The 24,672-nt window shown below is 37.9% G+C and overlaps 6 protein-coding genes across 6 annotated transcripts; 3 read left to right on the forward strand and 3 right to left on the reverse strand.

The window, feature by feature from the left end:
- Positions 1-660: 660 nt before the first annotated feature.
- Positions 661-3,137, forward strand: CBG00075 (the record flags this gene model as incomplete). The annotated part of the gene is made up of 6 exons (XM_002645171.1): positions 661-743; positions 1,613-1,796; positions 2,589-2,735; positions 2,784-2,885; positions 2,938-3,024; positions 3,072-3,137. 6 exons carry the CDS (start codon positions 661-663, stop codon positions 3,135-3,137), a joined length of 669 nt encoding a protein of 222 aa, XP_002645217.1.
- A 1,580-nt stretch (positions 3,138-4,717) lies between these two features.
- Cbr-cept-1 lies at positions 4,718-6,828 on the reverse strand (the record flags this gene model as incomplete). The annotated part of the gene is made up of 9 exons (XM_002645172.1): positions 4,718-4,831; positions 4,880-5,031; positions 5,326-5,458; positions 5,506-5,631; positions 5,675-5,904; positions 5,951-6,098; positions 6,145-6,274; positions 6,634-6,731; positions 6,775-6,828. 9 exons carry the CDS (start codon positions 6,826-6,828, stop codon positions 4,718-4,720), a joined length of 1,185 nt encoding a protein of 394 aa, XP_002645218.1.
- A 5,439-nt stretch (positions 6,829-12,267) lies between these two features.
- Positions 12,268-16,748, forward strand: CBG00078 (the record flags this gene model as incomplete). Its single annotated transcript, XM_045240078.1, has 10 exons — positions 12,268-12,473; positions 12,521-12,673; positions 12,732-12,858; positions 12,916-13,049; positions 13,098-13,269; positions 13,318-14,570; positions 14,614-15,058; positions 15,102-15,706; positions 15,750-16,500; positions 16,548-16,748. 10 exons carry the CDS (start codon positions 12,268-12,270, stop codon positions 16,746-16,748), a joined length of 4,047 nt encoding a protein of 1,348 aa, XP_045091463.1.
- Positions 16,749-16,958: 210 nt separating this feature from the next.
- CBG27858 lies at positions 16,959-17,027 on the reverse strand (the record flags this gene model as incomplete). The annotated part of the gene is made up of 1 exon (XM_045240079.1): positions 16,959-17,027. One exon carries the CDS (start codon positions 17,025-17,027, stop codon positions 16,959-16,961), a length of 69 nt encoding a protein of 22 aa, XP_045097856.1.
- Positions 17,028-18,785: 1,758 nt separating this feature from the next.
- Positions 18,786-23,292, forward strand: Cbr-pgp-14 (the record flags this gene model as incomplete). The annotated part of the gene is made up of 9 exons (XM_045240080.1): positions 18,786-18,854; positions 18,907-19,116; positions 19,140-19,250; positions 19,314-19,334; positions 19,389-19,747; positions 19,801-21,219; positions 21,268-21,691; positions 21,740-23,041; positions 23,092-23,292. 9 exons carry the CDS (start codon positions 18,786-18,788, stop codon positions 23,290-23,292), a joined length of 4,116 nt encoding a protein of 1,371 aa, XP_045091464.1.
- A 422-nt stretch (positions 23,293-23,714) lies between these two features.
- CBG27859 lies at positions 23,715-24,553 on the reverse strand (the record flags this gene model as incomplete). Its single annotated transcript, XM_045240081.1, has 2 exons — positions 23,715-24,227; positions 24,293-24,553. 2 exons carry the CDS (start codon positions 24,551-24,553, stop codon positions 23,715-23,717), a joined length of 774 nt encoding a protein of 257 aa, XP_045097857.1.
- Positions 24,554-24,672: the final 119 nt, after the last annotated feature.

Consider the following 24,672-nt stretch of genomic DNA (forward strand, 5'->3'; position numbering starts at 1 on the left):
TTTACGCCCACCAAGGTTGAATACCTATCGTTTTCAAGAGGAGTTGTTCGTCACTTATTGTCCTCAGGACCATTATCCAACTCGAATTATTCTCCAGTTGTTTTTTTTTGCTGCTGGCTAAGGTAGTAGCAACAGACAGCACAATTCATCTCACTCCTTTCTTCCCACCCCAACTTTTTTCCCGTATTTTTTTTAGTGTTGTGCATTTTTTTGACGTTTACCATGATGATGAGAAAGGAAGGGAAAAGAGGGAGGGGTGTAGGCAAACTGGGGACAACCGCGGCTTTTGACTTTGACTATCTTTCAATCTTTCAACCCCATTTAAACCAATTGCAATGAACAAATTTTTGGCGACCAGCTAAGCTCGTAATGGGCGGAGCCGCTGCAACGACTATCGTTTTACGTTCTGAAGCAACGCCATCTTTATTTGAATGGGACAAAAAACTACAAGAAAATCGTGCATGCACTACAAAGTTCTGAATTGGGGTGATTACGTTTTGTGAACTTTTGTTTAATCCTGAAATCCTCTCATCATCAATGAATTTCTTTTTTGTATACTTGGTCTCTTTGTGTTGCTATTTCAAATTCATGTTTTTCTTTTTGATCGCCACGTGTTCACTATTGTTACAGCATTTCTAATAATCTAAATTTTTTTCAGAAATGCCAAAGTCTCCACACAGGACAAATTTTCCGTCGCTGTACCCCTTATTAATTGTTTTATCCCATTTTGCCCTAGCTTCACAGTAAGTCTTGACTCAGAAAAGTGTGTATTTAATTAGTGTCTTCGAGTTACTGTAGAGGTTTTATTTTGTGTTCATCGTGTTCTCCTTTTTTCTATTAGCCATTTTATGACTCAACAATCACACCAGCCTAGATTCATTACCATTTTTGAAAGATATAATACGCAGTATTAATTTTCAAAAATAGATGAAATGATGACAAATTTGATTGTATTAAATGAACGGGTGATCAGTACGAAGATTAAAATAATTTAATAACAGATTCGAAATATTAAACTATGAAAACCCGGAAAATTTTAAAGATCAACACAATATAAAATGGACAATGATCAGATCCCGTCATTGTTTTTGAGGGAGACGGGGTACAATTCTGATTTTTCTAGAAATTGATTCGATTTGACTTGAATTCTACCCAAAACATACAAAAATTTGTATGTTTTGGTTCTGATTACTGCTAGTAAATCAAGTGAATGATGTATAACTTTAACAAGATTTAGTCGCCACGTGTAACGTTTATTTTGTTGCCAGCCGAACCAATAAGGAACTCAAAATTCAATAAAAGTTAACAAATCCCCCGTAAATTGATATAATCCCATCGGCTTTCGTCAAAGTTATGTTTCGAATTGAGGAATACGTACAAGAACAACGTCACGAATTTTTTCTAGTTATCTGAAAATAATTTGAAAAAACAAACTAACATTTTTTGAGGGACACGAAGAGTTTCAAGTGTTGTTATGTGTTCGCGCGACAGATTTGTCAAAGCCCCATTAGGACTTTTTGACGTTTATTCTAAATTTAGAACATTTTCCGAGGATAGAGTATCAGACTTATTTTTAGTACTCCAAACAAATGTTCACCCAAATTTTTTTCAGCGCGTGGAGGATACGAAGGGATCTGGACAGTGACGAAGAAGACATGATAGTCACTGATGAATGCTACAATAAATATAATGAAGAAAATCATTTTAAAGTGTTTTCCAATTATTTGAATCGCAAGAATTCGTCGCATTATTCTCCCATCGCTCCATCATTTCAACAAGCCCTTCTGACATTACAGGTACGTGTTCTTTTCTTCTTTTTTTCTTTTGATAAGGGTGAGGGTGGACTCTGCTTCTATATTCACGTCCCTATTCAAGCGTAGGTGGAAGATGAGTTGGGAGAATGTGCCACTGACATTTACGTTTGACCAATGAAAGAACATTTCAATACTAATCCAGCCATTTTTAATTAGTCAAAAATGTTGGGGCCGTAGTTTACTAATTTGTTATTAGTGAGCGAAATTTTTTGAACGTAGCAGTTTCGGACATCACATTGAATGGGGATGAGGATGGAAGAGCTGAAAGCATCGGATAGTTTTTTTTTTAATGAGGAACAAGTCCGGGGGAAGTTCTAGAAGCAGTGCTAATTATGTTTAGACATGACAAAAACAGAAGAAAAAATTATAGAAGGCCAGAAATACATTTTTTTTTGTCGTTCAAAGTACTTCGAAAATGTCAAACTAGTTCCTGATTTTCTTTCTGCTCAGTTCCAAGCTACCGTAACCCAGATCATGATTACAATCTATATCTTTGAACTTTGCCTGCAAAAGTTCAAAATGTAAACTTTTCTGCTCGAAAAAAAGATGATGACGTAGCTCTCTCTGAAAGTTCCAACGATTCATCTCAAAATCCACTTACAACCAAATGATGTCACTGTTGTGATGATGATCTCCGAGCAGTCGTCTCGTGTAGTGAAAAGAAAAGGATAACTTGCAACACTTTATTCATCCGATCATCTCATTCATTGAATGTGTAAATAAATCTGGGCAGTATTAACACGACACTGCAATAATTGTTCTTTTGTATTTCAGCAGACAAAGGGACTAAGACACGGTGAGCAGATCACCAAGAGCTCATCCAAGTGTAACAGTCGGAAGCAAGACCAAATTAGTGCAGATACTCCGTTGAGAGATCGAGCGTTATGCAAGTTCGAATATGTGCTAAACTATAATCCAAAGGTACCGTAATCAGGAAAAATTGAGATATTCTAGAATTTGTTGTTTCAGAGGTTACCAGCAGCATTAACAGAAGTGAAGTGTAGTTGTCCAAGGCCAAATGCAAAATTAGTAGGGAAACGGATATTTGAATGTGAACATCTTCGATATCAAGTGAGATTTATCAAAATGAAGATTTGAAGTTTCAAAAAATTCTAAATTTCAGGTCAGAGTATTAATGTGGGACGATGGTTGTAACACTTTTCGGGAGGCCGTTGAGACTATCTCATTAGCTTGCATTCCAGTAATTCAGGTTAGTGTTAAAATGGTTTTTTCAAATTTTACTGTATAAAGTTTCAGGCAAATGTGAATGCAGATGGCGATGACGACTTTGTCTACACCATCAAAGCAGAAATTCCAATTTAATCATTTTAGGATTTCTTATTACTATCAATCGTATCTGTTCTTACATATTTGTTTCTCACCCCAAACCTCAAAACTGGGCTATAACAATAAGGGTATTCCAAGACCTGAGGGTCACCATATTTGTCATATATTGTTCAATGCTTCTTATTTTTGTGATAGTTTCTCATAGTTCGGATCTTTTTCTTTACTTACCTCTACATTAGATATAAAAATGTGTCGTCATTTTTTTTTGTGATTCTTACCCCGAAAGCCTAGTTCACTTCCGTTTTCTGATTCTCCATCTGCCTTCCACACACTATTACGACGTTTATGATGTGTTGTCATTTCATTTCATCAGTCGCTTAATTATTCAAAGTTTATTCATTCACCTCTTTTTTTCTGGAAAGCAGTGTCGTGAACTTTAGCTCTTTTTTTTGAAGGGACTAGTGTAAACATTACAGAAATAAAAGAAGAAAAATCCAGAAAAAATAGAGGTGATTGATAGAACTTTCGCTTGTTGACTGCCACAACAGCTACTACCTGAACATCAAATACTTGTTGCCTCATATTTTTTAATACTTCTGTTCCCAATACGTGCAAAGGTTTCTCACAAAAATGTCCCAAACATGATCTCCTCACTTCCTCACAGTCACGATTGATCTTCTCCAAACTTTTTTGTACGGGTAATAATTTATTTTCACTCATCGATCGGCAATATAAATAATGTTTTATTTGTCATTTAACCATACATCTTGTTGGTCGGGCCAGGACTTTGGAGGCGAAGTTTCAAAAGAGTTATTCTTGAAAAACAATTGAATTTTTGGGGATATTCTATATTTTGTTCGCTTCCACAATTTGAGAGGCTTTACAAAAGAGCTTGGGTTAAGCTTTTTGGGACTCTGAAACTTCAAAATGATTATTTTTAAATAGAAATGTATTTAAGAGCAACAGAAAAAGGGTCCGGACCAGCTCGAGATTTAGCTAGTATACCTTCAGCAGAAAATCATGCAAAATATTTGACAAGTCAATGATTCAATTAATTCTAATTCGGAAACCAGGAACCTCCAAAATTTTTATCCGAACACGATCTATTCCTGTTTTTTACAAAGGAATAATTCCCACTCTCTGATTTCTAACCACTCTGAAAAATTGAAGTCAATCTTATATTTATATAGCTAATAATCCCGAATTATGAGCTATCATTTCTGACTAGCCATTTTTAGACGGCAATTTCAGACCACACTGTTTGTTTGTGTGCTCATAGCAAAGCCATTCACATCTTGATCTTCATAGTCTCCATTGAAATTGGATTGGCGTTTTCGAAAGATTCTTATTTACAAGAAAACATGAAGCACATAATTTTTAGAAGAAAAAAATTGAACACATATATGATGAATGTCGGAAGGGACGGGGTGACATGGGATTGAAAAACATTGGTGCCGGAGGGAAAATGAAACAGAATACAAGCCTATGACAAAAATGACATTGTGATGAGAAATTTAAAAATGAAACTAGACAATTATTAGATCTTCCTCGTCGTAAGTTCCTAGCAGCATTCTGTTATTGAGGAATTTGTTAGGTTCGACGTTTTCCAAAGCTAGTCATTGCGATTTTGAGTTTCTTGGTCCAAGAACAAATATGTAGATATTCAAGAAATCACAAAACTGTCTGCACACAACAGTGCAGTAGATGAAAAGAGAGGCATAGCAATAGATCTGAAAATAAAATATATTTTTAGGACTCGAGTGGTTTAGTCTCTATACCGTAGCAATCCACAGCAAGATGTATTCATCGAAAACATAATTGTAGTATTGATTAAGCATCAGAGCAAGTGGTCCAACATAGATCCAATCCCAGAGTCTGAGCTCAGATTTTGACATATGAGCAATCACCAATCGGTTGGTTGCCTTGGCTCCTGAAATTCCCGAAAATAGTACCAGTGGTCAGCATTTCATTGGTCATATTTCAACCTATGAACTTTCGTAATAAATTCAATCCTAACCTCGTTTCCTTTTCCGCCTACGTAGTTCTTTTTTCTCGGAACCAAACAGTAATTATTGTGTCAAGCAAGCACCTACGTAGGCCGACATAACGCTACCGGATACACAAGTTGCTTACGAAGAAGAATCGAGAATATAAACATGTCAAAAAAACAAGGGGTCCTCACGAAAAAAAAATGAAAAAGAAAAACGGCCCCTCGTTGACTCACCGACAGCTCCAAAACACAGCGAAAACAGAGTAATGTGATCGACGAATACGGTGGAGTCGGTTTTGTTGTAGATCATGATGAAGGGGACGACAACCATCAGAAGTGGAAAAAGTGGGAAGATCACAGAAGTGCCCTGAAAATTCATAACTATGTCTGGGATACCTTTCATTTTGTACTTACAGCAATTGTAGATCCGTTTTTACCAACTCCTCCGCTGAAGATAACATGGACATAACCCCAGATTTGGTAGAGTGAGACCAAGAATGAAGATGAGATGACAAAATATTTCAATGTGTACCCGAACGCCTGAACTTTTTGTATTGGACTGATAAGTATAATCACAACTAACGATATGAGTTTCCCATACACCGTTTCCGAACAAGGCTGTGAACAGCAAAACACTGATAACGGACATTTGAGCCTCGGTCACATCGAACTTGGAGAATCGCAACTGTCCAGTGCAATAAGTTGACCAATGGGCACAGTAAAACATAACAACAGAGATAACAGATACAATGAGCACTCCATATGGAACGGTTCCAAGCGACATTGCATAGCAAATGTTCAGTGTGACGAAAACTGAAAATCGAAGTTTGGAGACAATTACTAAAAATGTGTAGCTTACCTTGAGTCATACTATCACATCCATGATCGAACAATTCACCGAGAGGAGAACTCGACCCAGTCCGTCTGGCTTGTTTACCATCAATAGCATCCAATGTCTGATAGAAAAACAATCCCAACGCAGCTTGAAGGTATGCCCATGATGGTGCCTGAAACAAGAGAGGAGATGCTTTTAAAATGTTTCTGAATACTCACCGGCTCTGTTGCAGAATAACTGAACGATGATAAAATAAGAACTGTGATGAGGTTAATAACGAGACCAATCCATGTGATTAAATTTGGAGCGATCCACATCGGACACAATGTGATCACAAATTCCCACCATCTGAAAATTGGGAATTTGTGAACGGATGTACTTGAAACAATGGTTTTCCAGTATTGTTTTCTGTCTTTTCGAAAAATATCTCAGAAAAAAAATTCTCTGCCAAACGAAGTCCACAGAAAATGTAGTGTCATTAAAAAGTGGTTTGACTTGAAAATTTTTTTTTACTTTCATTGAATTTTTTTAATTGTGAAAAACCAGGGTCCAGCGGACCTGGTTTAATATCTCCGGCTCGGTTCGGCCCGTCCCACCCAGGTCCTGATTTTTCAGACATACTTTTCATTAAAGTTCTAATCATTAATTTGATTGAATTGAAAACAAACTTTCGGTTTTCACAAAGTCTCAGTGTATACTACACTCACCTTTTCATACACAACTCATCTAACCAACTGTTGTCCACTGCCGAATACTTGTGTTCTCGCAACCGTTTCAGTTCTTGATCTGACAGCAAACAATCCGCCTGGAAGTAAAAATTTAGAAAAAAATCAAAATAAAAAAAATACCTCAATATATTTCTGTCCAAAATTACATGCTTTGCAAGATATCGTACTAGTCATGGTTTAACTGAAAAAAAACGAATTTCATAAGAAAACGTGAGTCATCATGGATTTCATAAAAAGTTGGCCACAAAAATCAAAAGTCTAACTTTTCAAACCCAAAAAAGAAAAGACGTAAAAATTGAGACAGGTTCAAACTATCACTCTTACGCCCATCTATTCAAATTGCCTTTCACTTTCGCTTCCAACGCACGTGGTGGAAGTGACAAGAAAAACAGATGGCAACATGCCGATAGGTTGTCTATTTGTCCAGCATATCAGTTGCCTATTTGCCAAATTTTTTCGACCGTTTTCCACGAACTTTGGATGGAAGAGATGAAAAAGTAGAAACTATGTAGTTTGAAAATTTCAAAAAAAAAAGAAACCAAATTTCCAAACCACGTGGAGAGGGCACGATTACAAAAGATAAAAATGTCCAAAAGTTTTAGTTTCAAAAAAGAGATATTCGGGACATGAAATTGAACAGGTTACAAACATATTTCAGTGACTCAATCACAACTAAAGTTTGTTTGGTTTTTTTGCTTTTTTTCCTCTTCTCTTTCTTTTCTTTCCCGCCAACTTTTCTCTTCTGGATCAAAATGCACTTTCTTTGCCTCTCTTTTTCCTTCTCATGAGGAAAACATGGCGTGAGAAGAAGGAAAAATGGAAGAGAAATGGGTAAAAATTGGCGGAATCCTTCGAGAGAGGAATGGGAGAGACAATTAATCAAAAGTTTAGGACATAGGTGGAAGAGTGTGTATGTGCTTCATCGCTCTAGAAAAATTGACCTATGGGTGCTTCAAAACACATGTGACATTTTGCCTTTTTTTTTGTTGAGGGAATGGGATACACGACGAGACACGTGGTGGGGAGAATAACGTGATTATGAACAATTAAGATGAGGAATATGCACATATATAAGTTGCAAAATATGATAAATGTGGCTGAAGAGAATTGATGTGAAAATGTATGTCTAGTATTGGTGTGAAGAGAGATTGGGGCTGTGTGAGCTATATCACCAGAAGGCAATTACGAAAATCCGGAAATTAGTTTTTGCTTGGAATGAATATTCAAGTTATTCCTTTTCGTCGTAAAAAATTATGTTTCCAAGAACTTTCATGAAATTAGTAAATTGCATGAAAAAGGAGCAAGAAATTTATTTATGTTGGTCCATAATTTTTAAAAAGTTAAATCGAAAAAATTCCAAATGACCATCTGAATTTTACTTTCAAGTCATTCTACCCTGAAATGTTTAAAATATTTTTAATTTGAAAACAGTTTTCAAAACGTTTATTTATTTTTTTTTAAAGTTTTCAGATAAATTGTCTACTTCAAAAAATCTGACTCAAAAATAGAGTAATACTTAATTTCAGCAACAATTCATAGTGATCAAATTCAAGTTTCTCTTTCTGCCAGGCGCCAAGATTTGATGTTTTATCGCTTCCGACAATCTGGCCATCTAATCGGAAAACTGTCAAACTCCGAAGATTGATAGTTCGGCGAGAAAAAAAACGTTTGGTGGCATGATTCTGAATTTTGGAAGGACGGCTAGAAATGTTTTCTGGGAATGTCCAAAGTGTGCTCTTGGAACAAGAAGACAGAAAAAAAAAGAAGAAAGAAGAAAAAAGCAAGAAGAAGACGGGATGATTTAGGGTGTATAATGATTCCCAGCGATGAAGATGAAAGAGGAAATTCGATGAGAAGGAAATTGGTGTAGGAAAATGGAAATAAGAAGAAAAATGAGAGGAAATCGCATTTCCTGAAAATGCAATAAGTCGTTTTTTTTCTTTTTTTGAAAAGAAGACTGCTTGTAAGTGGTCTCGTGGTTTTTTTCTCCATGGGAAACACACGAAAAAAGAAAAATAGTGGTCCAGATTTTTTCTGGCTAGACGAGAATTGAAAGTGTATGTTTTGAATGAAACGTTTTAGTAGTTATGGATACTCAGCAGGAGGGAGTGTATGGAAAAATTGGGCATGTTTTTTTCTGTGGGAATTGGAAATGAGCAACTCATGATGAAAAGACAACTTATGAATGTATAAAAAAGTTTCTTGGTACTTGAAAAAATTTAGGCCTGATATGTTACTCCACTCAAGAGTTCAGAAACACTAGAAACTTGACGAAAGTGCATTTCAAACCAAACTTCCACTATTAAACTTTCCCTCTCTCTCTCCCATTTCCTTTCCTTCTGATACTACATATACACACAAAAATAATCATGAAAAAGAGAGATGAGAGAAAAGGGAAAGAAGAACTGATAATGATGCTGCAGCACTTTTACGTAGGTCAATTGGAGAAAATGATGATGAGTCGGAAGAATTAGAGAGACGATATAGAACAGGAGGAGCAGAGAAGTACCTATACAGACAGAGATACATGCCATACAAATGGCGTGATAGAAGTACATCGAGGCAAACTGCAAGGAATGAAGAACACTACACGTCTTCAGACAATAATCACAAAATCTACAATATATAAAAAAATAACTCGTTTTTATTTCTGTGGCAATTTTTAAAATGACAGTGAAAAACAGCGAAATAAACAAAATAACAACAAGTACAGAAACATTTTTTGTCTATGTTGTTATTTTTTATTAGTCATTAATCAGGCTTGGGACATTCTGTCACCGTATTTTGCTACCGGGATAATACAGACGAATGGATATGTTTCCGACTATAAAAATAATTTATGGGTTTTCGAAAATGATATTTTGAAAAAAACACCACAAAACTGATTTTTGAACTTTTCCAGAAAGAAAAGGATACTTTAAAGGGGGCCAGACACGAAAATTTTCAAAATTCTAGTTTCTTGATATACATATGTCACAGTACAGTCAGAAAATAACAATGGACACCAAACCATAACTCCCGGTTACTGTACAAGCGAGAACGCGACCGTTCTTCCAAGTGGCGGCTAAAGCGGTGCCCACTTCTCGTTTCAGAATCGTTTTAGCGGCAGTAGACAACAGGCGCTGTGTGGTGTAGAGGTGAGCGCGCTTGTCTATCAGTCGTCCATCGAGGGTTCGATTCCCATTTGTGTGTGTTTTCATTTTTTTTTCTGTTTTCATGCGGCGACATCATAGAATGGCAAAATAACGAGAAAAAAGTCGAGAATAATTGCCAAATAGTGAAGAAATCTACTGTATATAAAAAAATTGTCGTCAAGTAGCGCGCATTGGTCGCAATCGCATGATTTTTTTTTGCAATCGCTTGATCGTCAGAATACATGATCCCGCCAAAAGAAAACCCAGTAGACTTTTGTGTCTGGCCTCTTTTGAAACACTAAAATTATTTTTTCTAAATTAAAAACCTATCCATTCGCTTGCATCGTGGCAAAATGTCTCAGAGCCATGAATCATGAACAAATCAATGAAAATATCAAGAGTAAAATTTTGTTTCTTTTTCAAAACATTTTTTTTTTGAAAAAAAACTGATGTCTCCTTTTAGTGCTCAAACAAAATTAGCGGCAATTCGAAAAGAGTCTGGAAGATTTGTCTCGTTTTATTCAAGAGAGAAAGTCTCAAGAGTCACATGAAAAATCACGTGTCTTTTCTGAAAAAAAAATCTCAAAAAGTGATATCAAGGTTGCGGGAAAAATGAGATATAAGCATAATTCGATGCTTATATCTCATGTTTTATATGAAAAAATTCGAGAAGCAAACCAATTAGTGCAGGAAAAAATTGGAATATGATTGCCAAAACATTTGAAAACTTTTCTTGTTTTGAAATTTTGTTTTGTTCACGTGGTGGCCGATTGATGTCATGGAGGTTTAGAAAACAAAACAAAATAGAATTGTGAGCGTTAATTCAAACATATTTTATGAATATTCATTAGCATTCACAAGGACTTTAGATTAAAATGTTTAATTTTTCAAATTAAAGGATAATAAAAAACCCACATTTTGACATTTTGAAGAAAAAATACTCACTTTATATTTATCCTGTCTTTTATATTGTTGTCTTCTCTGTTCCCAACAGTTGTTCCATTGATCTTTACACTTTGTTCCGACAAATCAGCAATTGATTTCTTGGTCCCTTCTGAAATCAGTTGTTGGGTTTCAGTCATTCAAAAAACCGAAATAAACAAACAGTACATTATTGGCACATGTTTTTTCTTCCATTGGCGGTCTAAGAACTGGAAGAAACGACAGTGTGTGTCAACTACATCTAGATGTTGTAGTTGGTAGTCGGATGAGCATCTCCGAGCACAAAGCGTCTATTTCCGGTGAACCCGACACTTGAAAAGTACACATTGGTCGGTGCGAACAAGTTGTTGTACTTTCAAATATGTCAATATGTGGAGAGAGGCAATGTGTTAAAATACTTGGGCGGGTTGAAAAACTCGAATTCTGAAAATCATTGAGATCAAAATATTAATTTTTGAAAACTGAAGAATTTGCGAAATCAAGAGTCGAAGATGAAATGAAGAAATAAAAATTAAGTTATTCGAAGAGGAATTCAAAAAAAAAACATCGAGGTATAATGCAAAAAATTACAAAAATTGAGATTTATACATTTTTGATAGAATTATGATAATGAAAAACTGTACAAAAAGTATTAATGTATTCACGAGCATTTTAAATTCAGCAAAGAGTCAATTTTCCTAGTTTCTTTTGTTCTGGGACCAAATAATTTTTCATTTATTTGGTTGGTTACCAAAAAAGAAACTAGCGAAAAAATTGTCAAATCGTAAAACAGAAAAAAACGTTCAGGTGATCTGAAAACGAAAAATACTGAGTATAATTGAAAAAAAAATTGTATTGGTTTCAAATCGAAACTTCCGAAATGTTCCCTGCACCTACCGAAAAATTTGGAGATCTGATAATATTTCATAAATTTGTTAAATAATTATCATTTCAACCCAGAATTTCAACCAAAATTTGGTATCCGTTGTTTCAATTTTTTTTTCAGTATTTCTTCGATTGAAAATTTTGGCAAAAAATACTTTTTGGTATATTTTTTGATCTCAAATTCTCTACTTGACTGACAGAAACTCGAAATACTGAATTAAAAAGATACTTCTTACGACAGTTAGAAGAGAAGTTTCAGCCTCCAAAGTTCAGACTATCTAGCCTTGTTACAATGATCACCGACACTGTCTGCCCATCTCTGTCTACAGTACTTTCTCATGGACGCGCGGATAGAGTTGCGCGAGTTCTTTGTGGAAGGCCAATGAAAAATGTGCAAGTATCTACAACATACAAAATTGGCACAAATTTATGTAATCTTTTAGACCGATCGGAACCTTCGTGGACACTGCCAAGATGACAATATATAAAGACTCGGGTTGGCAGTTTTTAATCGCAGTTTGGCCTTTCGGACTTTCCAACTTTTTTGGTATCTTGATTTGAAACAGTCAATTACAATCTTCAATATTATTTTTTATCATTTTCTGATTTTGATTCCACCTGTATATTTTATCTTTTAATTAACTTCGTTCAGATTCAAACCGAATGAGTTGAAATGTTCCCTGTTGCTGATCCACCTCGAGCGGGACCTGAAAATACTGGGAAAATTTCCAGACGAAGTACTATCCGTGCTGCGCCTGCATTAGCTGTATCTGAACCAAAACCAACGTCTGCTCCAATCGAATTCATTGATGATGATGAGATTCGAAAAGATTATCAACCTTCCTGCTTTGATAGATTTGTAGATTATATTCTCTGCAGGTAGTAATCATTTATGATTTTCTTATTGATCAATAGACAAATTTAAGGGGGGACGTTGCCAAACAAACCTATGAAAGTCGCCCCGTTTCGATTTTTGGACTTTTTCGATATGGAAAAGCATTCGATCATTTTCTCCTGTTTATTGGTATCATATGTGCTATAATATCAGGAATTTCTCAACCAGTGTTGACTATTATTGCGTAAGTTCGAAAGTCCCCCCCCCCACCCCCCAGTTCAAAACCAATTCTCTCAATTAAGTGGCCGCGTCACTAATGCTCTTCTTGTGTACGCACCTCACACAAAACAGTTTCGGAACAAGGCAACCGAGAATGTTTACATTTTTCTTGGCATTGGTATTTTTGTGACAATCACAAACTACATTCAGGTAGTTTAGGAAACAACTAAACGCGCGAAACTGGTTACCACCAACTTTTCTTTGCAGTACATGTGTTTCCAACATTGCTGCTCGAGGATTATGGCGCAGATGAGGCATCGATATGTGTACTCAGTGCTCCGACAAAATGCTGGATGGTTTGATAAGAACCACTCTGGAACAATTGCAACAAAGTTAAACGAGTATGAAGAATGAGCATTGGATAGTGTTGTAAATTTTGATTATTACAGTAGCATGGAAAGAATCAGAGAAGGAATCGGAGACAAATTGGGTGTTCTAATTCGTGGAGTTGCTATGCTGCTTGCTTCCATTGTTGTTGCATATATCTATGAATGGAGATTAGCTTGTATGATGTTGGGAGTGGCTCCAACTTGCGTGGGATGTATGTCCCTTATGGCTAGAGTAAGAACTAACACAAAATGTTTTATTCGTTCACCAAAATAATTTCAGCAAATGACAGCAACAACAGTAAAAGAGCTTGGAGGTGTTGAAAAGGCTGGATCGATTGCAGAAGAGTCGTTGATGGGTGTTCGAACTGTGCAAGCATTCAATGGACAGGAAGAAATGGTGGAACGATATCGAGTAGAATTGAATAAAGGAAGAAAGTTTGCAATATGGAAAGGATTTTGGAGTGGATTATATGGAGGCCTCTTTTTCTTCTGGCTATTTGCATTCCAAGGATGTGGTTTTCTCTATGGAGCGTATCTTCTCAAAATTGGAATTATCACTTCACCAGGAGATGTGTTCATTATTGTAATGGCAATGCTTTTGGGATCATACTTTTTGGGTTTAATCTCTCCTCACTTAATGGTCCTACTCAATGCTCGAGTTGCTGCAGCATCAATTTATGAAACTATCGAACGAGTTCCAAAAATAGATCCATATTCGAAGAAAGGACGATTTTTGGATAAAGTCATTGGTAGAGTGAAATTTGAGAATGTTCATTTCCGATATCCCACTAGAAAAGACGCAAAGATTCTAAACGGATTGAACCTCACCATCGAACCGGGAACATCCGTTGCTCTCGTCGGACACTCTGGTTGCGGAAAGTCAACATCTGTCGGATTGCTGACAAGACTTTATGAACCGGAAACTGGTAATGTGACGATTGATGGTACTGACGTGAGAGAGTTGAACATTGACTACCTGCGAAATGTGGTTGGAATTGTTCAACAAGAGCCAATACTGTTTAATGACACTATTCATAATAATCTTCTTCTGGGGAACCCAAATGCAAAGAGAGAAAAGATGATTGAGGTCTGCAAGATGGCTAATGCGCATGATTTTATTGAAAAAATGCCAAAAGGATACGACACACTGATTGGAGATGGTGGAGTACAACTATCTGGAGGACAAAAGCAACGTGTCGCGATTGCCAGAACTCTTATTCGTGATCCCAAAGTATTACTTCTCGATGAGGCCACATCTGCTCTGGATGCTCAATCTGAAAGTGTTGTTCAATCAGCTCTAAATAACGCTTCGAAAGGAAGAACTACAATCATGATTGCTCATAGACTTTCTACTATCCGTGAAGCAGATATGATAGTTTTCTTCGAGAAAGGAGTTATTGTAGAAGCTGGAAACCATGCAGAGCTAGTTCGTCTTGAAGGGAGATATTATGATTTAGTGAAGGCACAAGCATTCAAACCTGACGATAATCCAATTTCTCAATATGATGAAATAGCGGAAGATATTGATTTGGGGTAATTCATGAGTTTAATTAATGTATACAAATTATGTTTTCAGACCATCTGCAACTGCTATCCACTCTCGTCAGTCTTCGTTCACTAGTTCCATCAGAAGCAGAATATCAGGAGCAGAAGCATTCAGGCGCGGAACACTTGGAGCTGATTCGTTTGCCGGAGGTAGATCATCTGCAAGAGCTGATGCTGAAAATGCTGCATTTGCTGAGGAAGTGGCAAAAGTTATGGAACAAGATGGACAAATCAGTGCTGGTTTCCTGGATATTTTCAAAAATGCACATGGAAACTACACTGTTATGTTGTTGGGATTTGTTACTGGATTGATCAGAGGATTAGAATTGACAGCGTTCGCTCTTTTGTTTGGTTGGGTTTTTGAAGGATTCCAGTATCTGACTGTGGACAATGGAAAAATGATGCATCGTATGGCAATGGCGGTTATTGCATACGGATGTTCAGGTTTTGGATGTTTTGTGTCTCAATTTCTAAGTGTAAGTTAATTGATTGCGTTTCTCTGAAAATATATACTTTCAGTCTGTATTCTTTGCAATTGTATCCGAAAATCTTGCCCTACGTTTCCGAGTAATGTCATTCCGCAATTTACTCTACCAAGATGCATCATTTTTTGACAATCCTGCACATGCACCAGGAAAACTCATCACTCGACTAGCGACAGATGCTCCGAACTGCAAAACTGTAGTAGATTCACGAATGCTTCAAGTTCTCTATGCCCTCTCGGCAATTATTGCGAACATCGCAATTGCATTTATCTACTGCTGGTATCTTGCAATTCTGGGAACAGCTTTAATTATTCTTTTGGCCGTCACCATGTGTGGATTGGCTTACAAAATTTCTCTGTTGAATATGAAACAAATTCAAGATGATGAAGCAGGAAGAATTGCGATTGAAATCATCGAGAATGTGAAAACAATTCAATTATTGACTAGATGTGATCACTTCTTTGAGCGTTATCAGAAATCGTCAAAATCTCAAAAAAGAAGCGAATTGAAGAAAGGACTCATTGAAGCTGTCAATTATACAATCACTCAATCTTTCATGTACTACATGATGTGTTTCTGTTTTGCTCTTGGCATCAGATTGATATATCAAGGCAACAAATCTTCCCAAGACGTTTTTCAGTAAGTCGCATACGTCTAGCTGAAAACATTGTATTCATTTCAGAGGAAACATTGCCATGCTACTGACTGCAATGGGTGTGATGAACTCTGCTCAGTACTTCCCAGAATTTGTCAAGGCGAAGACTGCATCTGGGTTGCTTTTCAATATCATTTACCGTAAACCAAGAACCGGAGATCTGATGGAAGGAACATGTCCCGAGGTCAGAGGAAATATCTTATTCGAAGATGTCAAATTCTCATATCCCCAACGTCCCCACCAGCCTATCATGAAGGGACTCCAATGGACGGCTCTTCGAGGACAAACAGTTGCTCTTGTTGGACCATCCGGCTCTGGAAAAAGTACATGTATTGGAATGTTAGAAAGATTCTATGACGTCACTGGAGGAGTCCTTCGAATCGATGGACAGGACATCAGAGGTCTCTCGTTGTTCCATCTCAGAACACAAATGGCACTAGTAGGTCAAGAGCCCAGACTGTTTGCCGGCACCATCAAAGAAAACATTTGTCTTGGGTTGGAAAACGTGAGAAACCTAATCCACATGTCAAACAAAAATATTTATGTTACCAATGTTCAGGTGTCAATGGAAAAGATTAATCACGCGTTGGAGCTGGCAAATGCGAATCGGTTTTTGTCTAATCTTCCAGCTGGTATTGAGACTGATGTCGGAGAAAAAGGATCGAAATTGTCTGGTGGCCAGAAACAAAGAATTGCTATTGCTAGAGCACTGGTTAGAGATCCTAAGATTCTTCTTCTAGATGAAGCCACATCTGCGCTGGATTCAGAATCAGAAAAGGTGAGATTATGTATTCTATGAGTAAAATATATTTTCAAATATTTAAGGCAGTTCAAGAAGCGCTGGATAGAGCTAGAGAGGGCCGAACTTGCATCACCATTGCTCATCGATTATCTTCGATTCAAAATTCGGATGTCATAGTGTATATAGAAAATGGGAGGGTGCAAGAAGCCGGAAATCATAAGCAACTAATGGCAAAGAAGGGAAAATACTACGAGCTAATTCAAAAACAAGATTTGGGAATTTGATTTATCCTGTATTATATTTTCAGAAACAAGAATTTTTGAAATAAAATTGTTCATTTGAAAGCTTGAAATTTTAAAAGTGCCACCACAGATAACCATCACTAAGTAGCCACAAATTTTCTGTGACCCGTACTGTGATTGATCTCTGTGAAAAGACTAACACCAACCAGATCAGTGATTCCTGTTGAAAATTGTCCCCCCCCCCCCCCGCGATCAACAGAGAACAAGGTGCCAAACCATTTGTTCTTTTTCTCTCTCTCCGTGTTTTACAAGAATCAACATTACAACACTATTTTTCGCGGTTTTTCTTACTTCTCCTACTGTTGACATTTGCACAGTGGCAAAAAGAGTTTGTAGTAGATGTAGTTCGCGTAGTCCGATTGTACTTGAAGGAAAAGAGTCCTCGTTGATACACACAAAAGAATCATAATCTTTGCGCGAACGCATTTGGCAGGAGAATGAAGTTCATGGAGGTCGTTTTTTTTAATCTGAAAGGACTTTGAAAATCGAAGACAGTCAAAAAAAAATTAAATGTTAATGAAGGTAAACGTAAATCAACAAGAAAAAGGGTGAAAACTTATTGCACAACGTTGAGCAACCTTGTTTGCTAATACAAGAAAATTCCAAACTAGAGATGCTAGATGAATCTTTGATGAAGAATATGGGACCACCGAAAAACCGATACCAAAAAACCCGGAAAAAAATATTCAGACTACTATTATTTCTGTCCGACGGCGATAAACTTTCTTGCCGAAATGTCTGAAAGGCACATTTTCGGTTCAGCAGTAAAAACAGCTACGGTTTTGTAATGAACTGATACTGTATCTCGAAATTATCCTATTATCCTATTTTTCTAATTCCCGCAACCAAAAATGGGTCAAAATGAATGATTATTTCAAAATATTTTTTTTTACAGGACCGACAATGTGCCTTGCAATAAAATTGGGTTCATTACCCCTGGACAAAAATAGTTTCAATTTTTGTTTATTCGATTTATTATTTATTTAATTATTTATTTATTTTATTTATTTCAACAGAGGGAAATAAAATCTATGACACGTGAAATGGATACCAGTTTAGAGAAACATAGAAGAGACATAAGAATTTCTGGGTTACAGTAACTATAAATTATTTTTCCAAAAGTAATGAACATTTATTATTGCTTCAATCCCACTTTGGCAACTACGATAACTCTAAACACACACTACATGGGTGGTCTTCAGTTCATGGTGTTTTTGGTTTCCGAAAATCTGAAAAAAATCCGATCTCTCGGTTTCCGTGGCAGAGATGTTCTAATCTTTCCGTTTTTACTACCGCCATCACAAATTAGCACATCCTCAGAACAATGATGACAATTAGTCTGGGCTTCTGAACTGGTCCACCTTAGTGCCCTTCTCTCTCTCTCTCTCTCTCTCTCTCTCTCTCTCTCTCCTCCTGTCTGCCAACGGATTCCCCGACGACCCAATTCGTTTGCTCACAAACCACGAGAGCGCTGCGTCTCTATACCCGATTGGTACTGTCTCGCTGTAACGATCTACAGTAAACCCTGACAAGAAACATGGCCATGTCGTGTGCTCATTTCACAAGTAAAATTTTGGTACGTAACGCCCAGCACCCTTTTTGACGACAAATAAACTTTGTAGGTGACTCCTCCCACTACGAATCCTCTACTCCCCCAAGGAGTGATACTTAAGGAGAGGGTGGCAAATGACAAGAAGCATTGTTTCACACAAACGTTTCAGTTTTAACTTTCCCATATTTTCAGACCTTTATATTTCGCATTCATTATTCGTACTTGTGTCCATTTTTGTGCCGTAGTATACCTTTATTAGTAATTCAATACTAGTATAGATTGTTTCATTCACTGAACACTATTTATAAGGACCATTGAAACAAATTTTATAGTATTTTTTTCTATTCGAAGTTTTTCTAATCTTATAGAGTCTATACTTTCGCAACATTTGTTATTGTTCTATAGAAGCTTTTCCATATTTCAATCTCCCATTTTCTAGAATTTCGATGCATAACGAATAATTAAACATGGCCCCCAAAGACGACCCCGATAATCGAGGTTTCGACGATCAACGTCGACCCTCACAGAGGAGTACGGTAAGTTACATTTCTCTACTCTTTTTCTCACTTCTAAAAATTGAATTTCTAGGTGCTAGCGATACCAGCACTTGCTGTGAACGATCCGAAAGCCGATCCGAAAATCGCAAGCGATCTACCCGCCAATTATGTCGATGATGACGATGACGCACCGAAACTATATACTCCATCGTTGTTCGAGAAAATTCTAAACTACTTACTCTGCAGAGGTGATATTGCTAATCAACAACTCGAAGCTCAACCGGTTTCCATTCCTGGATTGGTGAGTATGATTTCGTTAATTAGTGGGTTCCAATGTTTGTGTACCATGCTCTCCTTACCTTGACAATATTTAAACAAGTATCAAAATTTTGTCGAATTCTCTCGACAAGTGCGAGAAGAACAAATACTACTAGGGCACAGAAGTTTTGTGCTTTTTGGTTTGTCTAATCGAGAGAGAGCAAAAATAGTTGAGCAAAGAGATCAAAAACATATGCCATTGTTCTGAAAACAATGTCTAAGAAAATTAAAACATCAAAAGTTATCTATTTTTAGTTCCGATATGGAAAGCGGTTCGACTATTTACTTCTCTTCATTGGTACCATTTGCGCCATCATTTCTGGTGTTTCCCAACCCATTATGGCTCTTGTCAGTGGTCGTGTTACCAATGCACTTCTTGTCTATCCACCAACTAGCAAGCAATTCCGAAACAAGGCCAACGAAAATGTCTACATCTTCCTTGGAATTGGTATCTTCATTTCTATCACTAACTGGATTCAATACATGTGCTTCCAACACTGTTGCTCAAGAGTCATGGCTCAAATGAGACATCGTTTCGTGTACTCAGTGCTTCGACAGAATGCTGGATGGTTTGATAAGAATCATTCAGGAACAATTACGACAAAACTGAACGAGTGAGGAAATTCTTTACTTTGGAACTGTCACTAATCATTTTCTTGATTTTCAGCAGTATGGAAAGAATCCGCGAAGGTATCGGAGACAAGCTCGGAGTCCTCCTCAGAGGATTCGCTATGCTCATCGCCGCCATCGTCGTTGCTTATATCTACGAATGGAGACTTGCATCTATGATGTTAGGAGTGGCTCCAGTTTGCTGTATTTGTATGTCTCTTCTGGCCAGACAAATGACTTCTACCACTATCAAAGAATTGATTGGAGTTGGTAAAGCAGGGTCTATTGCTGAAGAGTCACTCATGGGAGTGAGAACCGTACAAGCATTCAATGGACAGGAAGAAATGGTTGGCCGATACCAAACTGAACTCGAGAAGGGAAGACGATTTGCTGTATGGAAAGGTTTCTGGAGTGGTTTCTTTGGAGGTCTCTTCTTCTTGTGTCTCTTCTCTTTCTTGGGTACTGGTATGCTCTACGGTGCATACCTTCTGAAGGTTGGAATTATCGGATCTCCAGGAGATGTCTTCATTGTTGTCATGTCTATGCTTCTTGGTGCTTATTTCTTGGGTCTCATCTCCCCACACATGATGGTCCTTCTCAATGCAAGAGTATCGGCTGCCACAATTTATCAAACAATCGATCGTGTTCCAAAAATTGACCCATACTCCAAAGCTGGAAAGAGACTTCCAAATGTTGTTGGGAGAGTGAAGTTTGAAAATGTCCACTTCCGCTATCCAAGTCGTAAAGAAGCAAAGATTTTGAATGGATTGAATCTCACTGTCGAGCCAGGAACATCCGTTGCACTTGTCGGACATTCTGGATGCGGAAAATCAACTTCTGTTGGGCTTCTCACTAGACTCTACGAGCCTGAAGCTGGAAATGTCACTATTGATGGAACGGATGTCCGTGAACTAAACATCGACTGGCTCAGAAATGTTGTGGGAATTGTACAACAAGAACCAATTCTTTTCAACGACACCATTCATAACAATTTGTTGATTGGAAACCCAGGAGCTACTCGTGAGAAGATGATTGAAGTGTGCAAGATGGCAAATGCGCATGATTTTATTGAGAAGATGCCAAAAGGATACGATACACTGATTGGAGATGGTGGAGTACAACTCTCTGGAGGACAGAAGCAACGTGTCGCCATTGCTAGAACTCTTATTCGTGATCCAAAGATTCTACTTCTCGATGAAGCTACATCAGCTCTTGATGCTCAATCTGAAAGTGTGGTTCAATCTGCTCTCAACAATGCTGCCAAGGGAAGAACTACTATCATGATTGCCCACAGACTCTCCACCATCCGTGAAGCCGATAAAATTGTGTTCTTCGAGAAGGGAGTAATCGTGGAGGCTGGAAATCACGAGGAATTGGTTCATCTCGGCGGAAGATATTTTGATTTAGTGAAGGCTCAACAATTCAAGGCTGATCCAGAAGCTACTGAAGAATTCGAAGAGGAAGAGATCGATTTAGAGTGAGTTTCAAGTTGAATTTTGATTTTAAAAGTAAATTTATTTTTCAGTGACAATAGCCGCAGCTCCCGACGATCGTCTATGACAAGTGCCAGATCTGGATCGGAAGCATTCCAGAGAGGAAATTCTTTGAACGACTCGTTCTCTGGAAGCAGAAGATCAGCTAGAGCTGACGCTGAGAATGACGCATTCGCTGCTCATGAAGCGGAAGTCATGGCTCAAGACGGACAAATCACCGCTGGTTATCTGGATATTTTCAAGAACGCTAAAGGAAACTATATCTACATGTTCCTTGGAACTGTTTTCGCTTTGATCAGAGGTCTCGAGCTGCCAGCTTTGGCTCTTATCTTCGGTTGGGTGTTCGAGGGATTCACATTTGTCCCATACGGTGGAAGAATGATGCACAGAATGGCAATGGCTGTTATTGCTTTTGCCTCGGTTGGTGTTGGTGTTTGGATTTCTCAAGTTGCTAGTGTAAGTAGTTTCAATAGTTAGTGAAAATCCTAATATGATATTTTTCAGTCTGTCCTGTTTGCCATTGTTTCTGAAAACTTGTCTCTGAGATTCCGCGTCCAGTCATTCCGTAATCTCCTTTACCAAGATGCTTCCTACTTTGACAACCCTGCTCATGCCCCTGGAAAGCTTATCACTCGTCTTGCATCAGATGCTCCGAACATCAAGGCTGTTGTTGACGCTCGAATGCTCCAAGTCATTTACGCTCTTGCTGCTATCATTGCCAATATTGTGATTGCATTCATCTACTGCTGGCAAGTTGCAATTCTCGGAACATCACTTATTCTTCTCTTGGCTTTCGTTATGATCGGACTTGCTTACAAGATTTCTCTCATGAACATCGAACAGATCAAGAACGATGAAGCGGGAAGAACCGCCATTGAAATCATTGAAAATGTGAAAACCATCCAACTTCTCACTAGATGCGAATTATTCTTCGACCACTACCAAACTTCTTCAAAACAACAGAAACGATCCGAATTGAAGAAGGGAATGATCGAAGCTATCAACTACAGTATCACCCAATCTTTCATGTACTTTATGATGTGTTTCACATATGCTGTTGGTATTCGAGTCATCTATGACGGTGATAAGTCATCCGATGTCACCTTCAAAGGAATTATCTCTATGATGCTTGGAGCTGTAGCCGTCATGAACTCTGCTCAGTACTTCCCGGAATTTGTAAAAGCTAAAACTGCAGCCGGTTTGCTTTTCAATATTATCTACCGTAAGCCAAGAACTGGAGATTTGATGGAAGGAGATCGTCCTGAGATTAGAGGAAACATTCTTTTCGAAAATGTCAAATTCTCTTATCCACAACGACCATTGCAACCAATTATGAAGGGACTCCAATGGACGGCTCTTCGTGGACAAACAGTTGCTCTTGTTGGACCATCTGGATCCGGAAAGAGTACAAATATTGGAATGCTCGAACGATTCTACGACGTCACCGGAGGAGTTCTCCGTATCGACGGACAAGACATTCGAAATCTGTCTCTGTACCATCTCAGAACACAAATGGCGCTTGTCGGTCAAGAGCCACGTCTATTCGCCGGAAGTATTCGTGAAAACGTGTGTCTTGGATTGAAGGATGTGCCACTTGAGAAAATCAACAAGGCCTTAGAACTTGCCAATGCTAATAGATTCCTTGCTAACTTGCCAGCTGGAATTGACACTGATGTCGGAGAAAAGGGAGGACAATTGTCTGGAGGTCAAAAACAAAGAATCGCTATTGCTAGAGCCCTGGTCAGAGACCCCAAGATTCTGCTGCTCGACGAAGCTACATCTGCCCTAGATTCAGAATCCGAAAGAGTGAGTTAACATTGAAAAAAAAAACTATTTTTCGAAATACTGAATTTCAGGCAGTACAAGAAGCATTGGATCGTGCTCGAGAAGGACGTACCTGTATCACCATTGCTCATCGTCTCTCTTCTATTCAAAACTCTGACCTCATCGTTTACATCGATAAGGGCAAGGTTCAGGAAGCCGGAAACCATGCTCAACTGATGCAAAAGAAGGGCAGGTACTACAAACTCATCAAGAAGCAAGACCTTGCTGTCTAACATTATTCCTGTAAATTTTGACTCCCCTCACCAGACATTAATTGTAAATTCCTGTCAAACACTTGTCATTGCTTTGTTGTTATGATTTTTCTCTAAATTTTCTTTCCGTTTTCAGATAAGTGTTTCACCAACAACACTTTTTCTATGAACCGGGTTGTTTGTACCACTTTTTCACTAGATAACCGATTGATTAGTCGCTGAATTTTCGAATAAAAATTATCACATTTATTATTTTTTGTTTTTATAAAGGAATATTTTGAAATGAGATTCAAGGAGATATACCACCCAAGTAAAAATATTATATGATAAAAAAAAACAAAAAAGAAATATATTGCATTGAAAAGACAAGAATGAGAGCCACACTAAATGGTGTATAGTGATAGAAAAATTAGAGGGTTGCCCCGCGAACAGGTGCAACCGATTCATTTCTTCTGCTTGTGCTTCTTATTCTTCTTATTTCTAAACGTTCTTCTTGGACCTTCTGCAGCTGACACTATAATTTTCCTTTTTGGATTCACTGGTACATTCACTTCGTAAGATTCTCGAACTATCTCCAACCATTCGTCATGAATCAAAAAGAAACCTCCGGTATCCACGCCATCTTTTTTATAAACAAGACATGGTGCTCTAAAGCAGAGCACAGACTCGGCAATCAGCACAAGCACCAGAGCAGGGATGGACAAGGAAAGAGCGCAAGTTAGAACTTCGGCGAATCGTTTTCCTCCATCGTCCATTTCAAAAGGGATATTTACAGGTGGGAAGTAGAAATATAGAAACCATTGAACAAGACACCAGGAAGTGATGAGAATTAGGTAGTGGATAATCCATAAATCCGAATTCCGATGCTCCAATTTCTCCTTCGCAGGTTGTATAATCAATATTCCCACAAATATCAAAATGTGAACAGATATTGCGAAAACATAAAGCAGGAATTCCTGAAAGTAAAAAAAAGGCATTTGTCATAAATGATTTATGATTTGCTTTAAAAAAAATCGCTCACTTTGATTGGGTGGTCCAATGATAAATGCAAATGTCCGGAAGCGCAGAAAACTGTGAAAACAATTGGAAGGACAGTTTTGGCGAATAGAAAAGTTTTTCTACCAATCTTCCTTCTAGCCTCAACACGTCGCCAGATGATCCACGTATAAATTCCAAGCCATACAAAAGGTGAACATGCGTACCATCCAAGAATATGAAAATAGTCCAGCCAAACATATGGATCCAGAAACGAAACCCACGAGGGGTCCGTACTAGCACCCATTGGTGAGATGTTGAATAGAATGAGAGCTTGGAATAAATGCCGAAAATGAGAGTGGAGAGGGCGGACAGCCCGTGCGAGTTACCACTAGTTACCGGCTCCCCTGAATGGCGCCCTCTCCT

The sequence above is a fragment of the Caenorhabditis briggsae genome (assembly GCF_000004555.2).
Source record: "Caenorhabditis briggsae complete genome, chrX, whole genome shotgun sequence".
NCBI lineage: Eukaryota > Metazoa > Nematoda > Chromadorea > Rhabditida > Rhabditidae > Caenorhabditis > Caenorhabditis briggsae.